Source organism: Apium graveolens, chromosome 2, assembly GCF_009905375.1.
Source record: "Apium graveolens cultivar Ventura chromosome 2, ASM990537v1, whole genome shotgun sequence".
NCBI lineage: Eukaryota > Viridiplantae > Streptophyta > Magnoliopsida > Apiales > Apiaceae > Apium > Apium graveolens.
Window position 1 is genome coordinate 278,494,089 of NC_133648.1, and position 11,691 is coordinate 278,505,779.

Genomic DNA, 11,691 nt, shown 5'->3' on the forward strand with positions numbered 1-11,691 from the left:
GTAAAACAAATAATAATCAGAAAGGATGAGGTCAAGCAAAACGACAAACTATAGTTTGACAATGGGGTAGATAAAGACATGAAACAAGAGAGTATTGGTGATATGCATATTATAATGGCAAGTACCCAATCTTGTTGTGGGTAATTTTCAATCTTGAGACTATGAGGCATATAAAGAGGTTTAGATTAGTGTGATACAAGTTTTAAGCTCTTGAATCTTGTGACAAAAGTATTATGTATGGTAAAGTAATAATGTACTACTTTAATCTAGTTTATCCATCTACTTTATTCAACCTATTGGGCTAATCAGCAATAAGTAAAAAAGACAAAACTCTAATCCGGGTTGTGTTCTATTTTTCTCTATATATACAACTACTCTTCCAAAAAATTCCTTCTAAGCACAACACTTTTCTTGTAAGCCATACCAAATAATAAAAGCATAATCTTTCTTTACATTTTTTGCAAATTTTTGTAGATACTTATGTTGATTCTTCAGAAGCTCATTTATCAACAAAAATAAACCAACAGCTGGTTTGTGCTTAGCATATGCATTCATGTTCTTTGTACTATGACTAACATGTATTGTTTGAGTGATTCTGCTTGCATTTTGGTATATATTCTTATGTTTTCTTGATGTAAAAGCTAGTGACTAAAAAAGGACCTGGTTTGGTTAATTTCTTGATTTCAGGAATGGAGGCTGCAGAGATTGTTCTGAGACCTCTTTTGTTTAGTTTTCTATTTTTGTTGTATTCTGTTTTGGTGAAAAGCTAGTCTTCTTTCCTCTGCTTTGTAGTATATTAAAGCTAGATACATAACTTGATTTTTGGTTATTGATCCAATGACTCTGACTTAGCTTCTTGCCTCCAAGCTCAAATTTTCAGGTAGGATACAACTTTGATGATATGTATGTTTATATTTGTAGTACTTGTTTGGTCACATTTGACTATAACTACTTGTGTTTTGCTATGTTTTTGCAGAGATTATTGAACACTAATGTTACGGACCTAGTGAATTTTAGGACAACCTCTAATGGCTGACCAACACTCATTACCATCTCCAACTAGTCAAACCACATCCACTACATCACTTTTTGGTTCTCCAAGATTTTTCAGTGGATCATTCAGAAAGGGTACTAGTAGTATCTTTGATTCTGAAACCATGATGAGTCCAACTTCAATTCTAGACACCAAAAAGGTCTCAAATTTGATCAGCCCATTTGGGTATGATCAGAGCATGTCAAAATCCCAAAACACATCATCCCAAGAAAACAAGCCCTTACTTGAGAAAGGACTTGGTCTTGCTCTTGTGGATTCATTAAATGATGACAAAAATCTTGAAAATTTCAATTTTATCAAACCAAAGCTAAAGATTCAAATTCCCACTCTACCATTGTCTGTTTGTTCGCCAAATCATTCACCAAAGTCTCCTGCTGTCTTTGGCATCAAGACCCCGAATCGCAATTCACAGATCTTGGGTCCAAAATCTCCTTTTGGACTTAATTCTAGTGTTCAAACAAGTGATTGTTTGAATTCTCCTACTGCAGCACTGACATTGAGTGAAATGGAGCTTTCTGAGGACTATACATGTGTGATTTCTCATGGGCCTAATCCAAGAACTGTTCGTATATACGATAATTGCATTGTGGAAAGCTGCAATGGTGTTGTTGGGATGACTGACTTGAACAAAGAGTATAATTTGTACTCACCATCTCAGAGTTTTCTAAATATATGCCCCAATTGCAAGAAGAATCTTGGTGATGGCAAAGACAGGTTAGTCCAATTTCACTTTCTTTTCTGATCATGACATTAGCAGTTCTGATATGCAGCTCACTAAGAGAAATGTACTGACTACCGGCTAAAAGTAACATGATCTTCAAGTTATTAGTTCAGAACAACAAATCAGAATAGTTCTAAATACATAACTTATACATTGGTTTGATGAACTTTGTAATATGGGACCATGTATAGGAACTCAAATTGCTGTTTCAATGACGTATTGACACAAACTTCAAACTTGTGTAGTTAAATTAGTGTAGATAGGCAAAGATTTTGTTAGAAAGTAATTAGATAACTTATTCATATAGGGTCATGTTCTGGTACTACAAATCATGGTTACAAAACCCTGAGTATTAGGACTTGTACTATTCAATCGTGCTCATGTTTAAGCTAATTTTGTAGGTAAAATTAGTTTGTATATAAATGCATGACCTATATATATAACTTTATGTACGAGGATAAAATTTACATAAGGTATACTTGGGTGTTGGTATGTTTGTTGCAGGAATATTGAGAATGCCTTTGGCAATAATGAATGCTCGTGCAATGAGATAATCTCGTCAGAAGAAGTGAACAACTCAGAAACAATTATGGCTTCAACCTTTAAGGACATGAATCAAGCTACGAAAACACCACAGAAGAAGTGTTGAAATTTTCAACTAAAACTATTGAGTGTGATCGGATCTTATATTTGATCTGTTTTCATGTTGTTTTACATTTTGGCTTCTTTCTCCTGCATATTAAGACACAAAGAAAGAATGTAAATTACAAGATATTTGAATGATTATTTTGTGTTTCTAACGAATTTTGAATGGTCCATTCGGCTAAGCTTTAAATTAAATTAAATATATATGTAATTAAATAATTTACACCATTATTTTTATACTATTCAATCAAAGTGATTATCCATACAAAACATTACATGTACTAAATGGTAAAGTTGAATGACCCACAGAAAAAATTCAATATTCTTTGTTTATAACTTATAAATAACACATAATCGACTGCGCGAGTAATTTACAATATTACTTAATTTACACATTCGTACTTGCATTTTGTGCAAACGTCATAATTTGATCTCTTCATTTTTTTTCTCATCTAAAATTTGACTTTTTCGAAAGGATTATACTGGAGTAAAATCCTTTTCAGACGACCAATGAAACTTAAAAATACAGATATTTGTTAGTAATTAGGCCACGCTATAGGTCAATACATAATCCCATGTTGAAGAATATTATAAATAAATGATCTCCATCAAAAAAATTCAGACTGCAGATCTGTAATATAGCAGATAATTGCAGAAGGAACGAAAATGACACACACACATATATAATACAAAATGTATACATTATACATTATACATTATACATATGTGTGAAGAAGATGGAGATGGATTTTAAATTTCAATGGATAGAATGGACAAACACATGTCAAGGAAGAAAAACATAACAAATTTTGCAAGGGAACAGAGTGTGAAGAATGAGAATAGTTGCTGTACTTTTATTCTCTTCTATAGACCATTCACGCCAAAGGGTAACATAACAATCTGGTCCTTGAAAAAGTATTTTATTGTACAGTACTCAGAATTTACAAATTTATACATGGGAAATGGAATGGCAGACGGCACTTGATACGTTCCCCCCACCGGTAAAAGAGAAACCATACCAGGTTTCTTTAGGTTGTCAGGATTTCATGATTGTCCTCAAATAAATTTCCTTTTAATTATCCTCGAGGGAAAATTTTAGTAGGCGAGCTCCAAGGAGTGGAAACCCGATGAAACATTTATAAGCCAAATGCATATGAGTTTTTTGGGCAAGGATGAGCTACAGATTTTTTGTTTTAAAATGATACTCTGCTTATTTATACAAAGACACCAACTTAAAAACCCGACCTGGATACAATATCGATAAAAGGTTGATAGGCGAGGATCTTGGGGTTTGATCTTACTGATTCACCCCCTCTTCCAAATCTCTCAAACATACCATACAAACCATAAATACTTGCCATAGAATGCATACAATAGTTTCTTATGGATGGATACTAATGTGCAAAAATAAAGTATAGAAAGCATATATTGAACCAACTTAGCAAATTGAAACACCAAATGACATCGTTCAAACATAAGTTGTCCAGAAAGTATCAACCAAACTAGTAAAAGAGACGAGTACTTAAACAGGATAGCCAGACAACATATGTTAATTTCAGATACAAGACAAGATACAAGGCAGTCTGCATGGGTTTCCAAACAAGACTTGCTTATTAAAACACGGTGTTGTCGATGAACAGTGCCAGCAATTCTTCATTAGTGAGCCCTTATGTCAGCTTCAAATGTGAATAACATACTATTAGTATCAATCAATTGCAGTACAGAAAAAATTTGTACATCGCTAACTACTTCAAAACATATAATTATAATAAAATCATTGAACTCGCACCTGATTAATTGGCTTGGAACGATCAGCAATCTTCATTGATGAAGAAGGTAAGAAGACTGATCATATTGTAGCATTGTTTCAGTAAGACCAGTGAAACATACCAAGTGCAAGCATCCAAACAGTAGCAACATGAAATACCAGAGAACAAAGACCAGTAACAGGAAATCTATCCTCAATCCCTCTTCCCATTTTCCTCTATTAAAAACCGAGAAAATGGCCAAGGGGAAGATGACGTCCTCCAAAAACAAAATATGTAATAGGTATTGATTTTATCAGGGAAAGAGAAAGGTATGATGGCAGAAAGAGACTGGACAGTTTGGGCCACTAGGGAAAAGTATAAAATGCAAAAGAACGATCACCTACTGAGACTATAAACAGAAGGTATTAAGGTTTTAAGGGGACCAAGGATATATATTAACTACTAGTAGTAGGTAGCTACTGAAACTAGGGGACCGTTCTTGTTGCAATTCTACCTGTACATACAATTATACGAAACGTCAGCCTACATATAACATCGAGATGAGAAAAAGAAAACCAGGAGTCCTTCAAGGAGTGCAACTCAAAGACATTCAGCGTTTCACCAATCAAATAGTCCATGACACTTAAGGTTGATTAAGAAGGCCATTTCTAAATCACACCGGGGAACTAAAGCCACCAAGATTTCTGATGACAAATTAACATGCACAAAGCTCCCATCTTCCACCAAACAACTCATCCATCCCACTGCAGCACCAACTGCACATTCTCCAAACAGAGACATCAACAAATGCTAATCTACATAGCTCAAGGTATCTGAGATAATTATCCACTACTTATCACTTCTTTCGCAACACAAACGAATTTTTCAGCAAGTTGTTTGACCACCATACAGCCTGCTCTAGTACCTTCAAATGTAAGTATCTGATTTATTTAGGAGTCTGGCTAATTTATTTACTCAATATACGATCTACTTCACCTAGCTTGCAAAGTTGGTTCTTATTTACAGGAGCCAATGCTCCTACCACTCATTCATCATCCATATCGAGATTGAGGATGCGACGCAAATCCTTCGTCGCACTAGCAAAGTCTGCACTGTGGAAAACACTCCTACCAGAAGTAGCATGGTCTCTCTTAGGAGATGGAGGAGCAGACCTAGAAACCTGTTGCAATTGCACATCAGGTTCCGAAGACGGCAACTCAAGCGAAACAGTTCGTTTCGGTGGAACAGAAAACTTAGGCATAGGCAAAGAACTAGGCGGTGGTGAATTCGAATACGCAGGTCCAGCCCAAAGCTCAGAGTAAGACAACTTCTTACGATACAAAAACTTCTTCTCATCAGCATTAACTTTCACATTAAACGGAGTCGGAACAGAACTACTTTTCTTCAACCCCGACCTAGACTTCCTACCATTATTCTTCCCTTCAAATCCAGACTTAACACAATCAGGTGACGGTGTTTTCACCAAGTTTTCCGAAAACCCAAACCCCGGTTTCCCAACAGGCTTCCAAGCCTTAACCGGAGTTGGAAGTATCCCTACTCCACCAGCATGAAAAGTCCTACAATTAATCTCTCTAAAAACCCTAGACGGCGGAGAAGCCCCGTACCCCCTGTTCTTCCCATTATACCTACCACTATCCTGATCAACGACAACAAGCGTCTCCATCAATTCACCTCAAACAACTAACAATGAACACTTTGACAAAAACACCTCCACAAATTATATAATCAACAACTACAAAACTCAAAAAACTCGAACTTTAGGGCTAAACTGCTAAGAAATGATAAAAACCTTTAAATCTTCTCCATAACCACCACGAAATAAGCAAATCAACATCAATCTCAGTAAAACCGAACCATATACTAAACATATATCTATATATGTATGTATAGATTATAAATCTAACAAAAAGTACCAAATCAGTCTCGAATTTCTTCAAATTAGTGGCTGATTCAACATCCAGATCTGTAATCATGGTCAAAAATGAGATTAATTAAACCTAATTGAGATTAAATAGTGGTAAAATAGTGAAAAAATGAGATAAAAAAATGAAGAAATTACCTTGGGATTGTGGATGTTGAAGTGAGGCGATGGATGTGATGTGGGGATTGTAGAGGTAGTGGTATATGTATAGGTCGATCTGTGTGTATAGATGAGAAAATGGTGCTTTATATAATGCGAGAGGCGGTGAGTAAATCGGAGATTGTGTTTTGGTAAAGTTAAGAGTGAAAATGTGAAACGAAATTTTATTTTTAATATGACATTTTCCTTTATTTTTAAATTAAAATTATTTTGTGCCACTTTAGTTATTGAACAATATTTTATAATTCGGATTTTCTAATGTGTGCACAGGGCACACAATAAGTACTAATTCTCATGTGAGCGGCGTGAATCAAATTCGTGACATCTTTGAAATTTATTTTTAGGTTAATAAATGAGATTGGTACTTTAATAAATTTTGAAATAAGCAAAAATCGAACTAATGATTCAAGTGTCTGATAATTTCATCACACTAAAAAAATGAAAACACTTTGTCCAAATTTTTAATAGGTAAATAATTGGAAACAAAATCATATATGTTCATTTTCCAACATTAAAATTTGTAAATAAATCTTTAATTTGGATCTTATTTAAATTTTTTTGAAATTAGTTCAATTTCGTTGAAATTAAATTATTTAACATACACATTTATTGATGTATAAACATTATAAATTATTATTCAATTTTGATAGATGTTCAAACATTCTAAAATCAATCTTCAATTTTGATTGAAATATGAATAATATAAAGTGGAACGAGAAAAAACTCAACATAAAGACAATTTACAAGTTTAACACAAACAATACTTTTGTTTGACGGATAATTGATCTTTCCATCTTTCACGTGGGGCGAGTGAAAACTATTGAGTTAATCAGAGACGGAACTAAAAATCTAACGGGGACCAAAATAAATAAAATAAATAAAAGTTTAAAATATATATCAATTTATTTGAGATGTGCTCGTCTTTTTTTGATTAAATAAAACGAGTCAATGATCTCCTCAACAGAAATCGTCTCCGCAATCTCCTTTTCAGTATACACTAAAAAGTAATTTCTGAAAAATTCATCGTTCATTAGATTTCGAATCACAATTTTCATAGCCGAAAAAGGTCATTCAGTTGTTGTAGGAAGAGCAAAGACAAGCCACACTAGTTTATCAACTATTGATGTTAGTTTTTTCATCGGTTACCAATCCGTGACATAAATCGCCAAGTGTAGATGAATTCTTCAAATCTGGATGAACAAGAAAATCTAACCCATAATATTGTGTTCACACTTTAGATTGATCTTGTCATCTTCTAAGAAATTTTTTGGATAAAATTTCTCAGCTAACTTGCAAATGTTCTCTATTGAAAAACCTGTAACCATCCCTAGATTTTAGTAATCCACTTAAAAAAAAAAGCTATGTTGTTTACTCTCTAAAATTATTATTTAACTTCTTCAGTTGTTGGTCTATGGTAGTTGTAAAGATTTGGAGTCGATAATGATATTCCATTGTCACAATTTACTTTTATTTTCCTTGCCGGCGAAGAAATTTATGCACATAAAAATAGGGAGCATTCATGTCTGGAATCGAGATAATATATTACCTACAAAATGATTTCACATTCTCTAAAAGACTCTTTCAACAATCACTTCTCAATTTATGAATCAACACATTTGTAGTGGAAACCAAACGCATACATTTAAAATATCTTATGACTTTTGTTATAATGTTCGACAAATTAATTCAGTAATAGCCATTATCTCCTTTACCACATGTAAAATAAACACAAATTCATAAGAAATTAACATATTAAGCGCACTTAAAACATCATCTCGTTGAGCAAAAATTATCCCTTGAACATCTACTTCAGTTAAAACAGAAAGAGTAGCACTATACTCCCTCTTAAAACAAAAGTTTTATCTTTAATATGGACTAAATCCAAGAAACGTTCCCTCAAAAAGTCACTTAAAAGCATTTTTAAATTCAACTGCAATCAAATAATATTTTGCATTATCAATCTCCTCACTGATTGCACTTTCCTAACAAAAACATGTAAAAGTTATTTTTGGATCTTTGGTAAAGTGAATTTGGCATTTTTTGGGGCTTTATCTAAAATAATTTCTTCAGGATTGTAAGAAGTCAAAAGTTTCAGCATCTCAGGAAAATTACCTTAATTTTTTTATTTCCATCTTTCATCATGTCCTGTAAATGCACAAGCTCGAAAAGTCAACCATCTGATTGCATCCATTAATATTTTGAGACGCAATCGATTTCGTTTGATTTCTTTTTTACTTTGTTTCTCTACTATCTTCTCCAGGTGACAAGACAGATTTTTGACGTTATAAAAATATTTGGTCGCACATTTATGAGGTGAATTAGAACCATTTACTTTCCCCACATGACATCTAAAAGCACAATCTTTTCCATTATTTACCTTCCTCCAATTGTCAAAAACCCTTAACAGTAAATGCATTGGAACCACACATTTTGTATGTATTTTTAGCAACAAGAATATTAGAATTGTGAGGATATTGCTCAGAGTTGCGCTAGTTCAACCAAAAATAAAAGGTTCAACTCCATCGTAGGTAACTTCAATTGAGAAAGCAGTAGTATGTGCAAGTTGTGTTTCATTTTCACAAGTAGATTGCTTGTTTTTGGGTTCGAAATATGATGTGATTTATTTTTTCTTTCTCATATATTAACTGAAGAAATTCAAGACGAGAGAATGAGTTGGGATAAATTAAGGTTTAAATATTGTAAAAGGTGTTTGTATTTTGGGAATTCGGGTAAATTATGGTTTAAAGTTTATAAATAGTGCATCTATTTTGGGAATTCGGGTTGAATAAGGTTTGGGTAATATCAAAGAATTTTCTTAAAAAAAGAAGTGAAAGAGAATTGATGCAATAGACTTTGAATGAAATGGAGACTTGGAGCAACAAATCATGGTTGTATAATCAAAGTTAGAATATTTTGATCAGGATGAATGTTTAGGGCATGAGGTTGAAAGTTGTAGGAATACCTTAAATATGTGTTATAAGAAACTGGATTATATGCTTAAACATGAAGTTAGGATACACTAGTTTTAACAGGGTGATCGAAATACATAATTTTTTAGTCAATGTAGTGAGAAAAGAAGAGGGAGAGATAATATAAAAAGAATCTTCTAGAATGGTATATGGATCTCTTCCCTTAGGGAAATTTGTCATTTCTTTGTATTTATAATTAGATTTTTAATTAATGGATCTCTTCCCTTAGGAAAATTAAGAGTTCATCTCTCTCTCTCTCTCTCATCCCTTCATTTGTTAGGAATCAAGTCTAAATTATGATGATAAAAAAATCACATTACATAATTATGTTAAGACAAACCGTAGCCTTCAACGGCTAACCGTCCTAAAAGATAGTCGTTGAAGGAGTTGTCAATCAATTGATGAGGTTTTTGTAACACTTTTCTATGAGATTCTCCATTATAGATAACAATGTTCTTATTCATTCAGAATTCATGTTGACTCAATGGATAATCTAGAATAGAGTGTTTAATTGTAAATACTCGATGCCTTGTAATTCTAATTTAGTGAAAGTGAGCTACTAACTGCTAAGTGAAGCTACAACATCAACGGCTAATTACATCAACACACCAACGACTAATTCAGTGATTGTCAACGACTAAAGGAACTCACATAGATGGTGATATTGACTTGATATTGGCCAATTTCTGAGTTTGAGACAGCACATGGGCTGATGAGAATCTCAGTAAAGAAAATGGAAGTCAAGACAAACTTCACATGTGATCTTGGATTTCGAAGAATAAGAAATATTCCATTTCCATGCATTACAAATTGGATGGATATCCAAAACAATATATGAAGTTAAAATCTAGCCTCGTTTTTTCAAGTCTCACGGGAAAGAGAATAAAGAAACAATCTTGCTGGACCTCGAACACTGTGTTATGTATTGTTTAGTAAGTATTGTAACTTGATGATTTATAAACCAAGTAGAAGCAGATGCTTCACTTAAGAAATAGGTTTACATTCTTGAGAGCATAGAGAGAGAGAGAGAGATCCTTATCTGAGTGAGACACTATAACCTGCAGCTATTAGATTACTTTATAATCGCAACAGATTATTTTTTCAAAAAAGCCTCATATGGAAAGTCGAAAAACAAATCACCTGGAAATTTTGAATATATGTGTTCAGTTTTATCTCTTAAGTACAGATTATTGTGAAAAAATAATTTATATTCAACCCCCTTCTATAAATTAATCTAAGTTGATTGTTAATGAATAACATCATCCACTACCTTCCTTTACCATTTTTAATTTCCAGCCACAACTTTATTCCAAACACCATCATTTCACCGCCACGTGCCCGGTTTGATGCAAATTCGAACATATCGGTATAAAAAAATCTGTAATTAGTCATTTGTTTTCCACTTTCACAAGCTTTCCTCCTACATTAGCCACGAAACTAGTATTGTCATACCCACTCCACTCCAACCACTATGGCCTATCAACATACGACCATCATGGCGTATCAACATCTGAGCATCATGATCTCGAAATTTCAAATATGACTTTTCTTGTTCACTTCTCATTTTCTTCGGCTCCCGCTACCAATTCTGGTTACCATGTATCATTATCTACACAAGAAGACCAGACGTACATATAAGAAATTTTGAAGATTTTTAGTTCTAAAATTTTTGGTGATTTGTTTTAATATTTTAGTGGTCCGTGTAGAAAATTTGATGACTGTATTAAAGCTGGGTGATTTTATACGTGTTGTTAGTTATAATATGGTAGATGACTTAATTTTTAGTGATTTACATATGAAAGTATATTTTTTCCGTGATTCTGTTTTGAATTTGACAATTTTAGTTTAAATTTAGTGATTCTGATTTTAGTGTGGGGATTGTGCGATGGTTATGGTGGCATGATGGTTATGTAATAAATTATATATATATATAGTCCTTCTGCAATAGAAACTTTCTTAAATAGAAAACTAGAAATTAAAATAAAAAAATTCTAAATCACGTCGAAATATAGCACATATAGTATCCAAATCAATCTTTGAGAGATAAAGAAAAATACAGTGAAACATGATTTTAAAAAAAAAACTTACCGTTTGACGAGAAAAATCAAATTAAAAATGGAGGGGAAAAGTTGAGATTTTGTGCGGAAGGGTGTAGTTTAATTATGTGTGCTGCCTGCAGGGGCATTAGATTAGATTGATCTAAGGGTGTAGATTAGTTTTTATCTTTTATTTAAAGACTTATTTCTATTTGAAGAAATGGCTATATATATAAATAAACATTTTTTCAAATAAAAATAAATCTTAAAATGAAAACTAGAAACTAATATAATCCACTAGATCAATCTAATCTAGTGCCCCATATGGACACCACAAAAAATTAATCTACACCCTCCCACACAGAATCTCAGCTTTTCCGCTCCATTTTTATTTTGATTTTTTTCCGTCAAATGGTA

General features: G+C 33.1%; 2 protein-coding genes across 2 annotated transcripts; one reads left to right on the forward strand and one right to left on the reverse strand.

The window, feature by feature from the left end:
• The first annotated feature begins 329 nt into the window (after nt 1-329).
• On the forward strand, nt 330-2,579 carry LOC141708521 (FCS-Like Zinc finger 8-like). Its single transcript, XM_074512186.1, has 4 exons — nt 330-530; nt 688-880; nt 977-1,768; nt 2,280-2,579. Exons 3-4 carry the CDS (start codon nt 1,029-1,031, stop codon nt 2,422-2,424), a joined length of 885 nt encoding a protein of 294 aa, XP_074368287.1. The 5' UTR covers nt 330-530; nt 688-880; nt 977-1,028; the 3' UTR covers nt 2,425-2,579.
• A 1,254-nt stretch (nt 2,580-3,833) lies between these two features.
• On the reverse strand, nt 3,834-6,395 carry LOC141708522 (uncharacterized). The gene is made up of 3 exons (XM_074512187.1): nt 6,249-6,395; nt 4,210-6,152; nt 3,834-4,096 (listed from the first exon to the last, which is right to left on the reverse strand). Exon 2 carries the CDS (start codon nt 5,850-5,852, stop codon nt 5,214-5,216), a length of 639 nt encoding a protein of 212 aa, XP_074368288.1. The 5' UTR covers nt 5,853-6,152; nt 6,249-6,395; the 3' UTR covers nt 3,834-4,096; nt 4,210-5,213.
• Nucleotides 6,396-11,691: the final 5,296 nt, after the last annotated feature.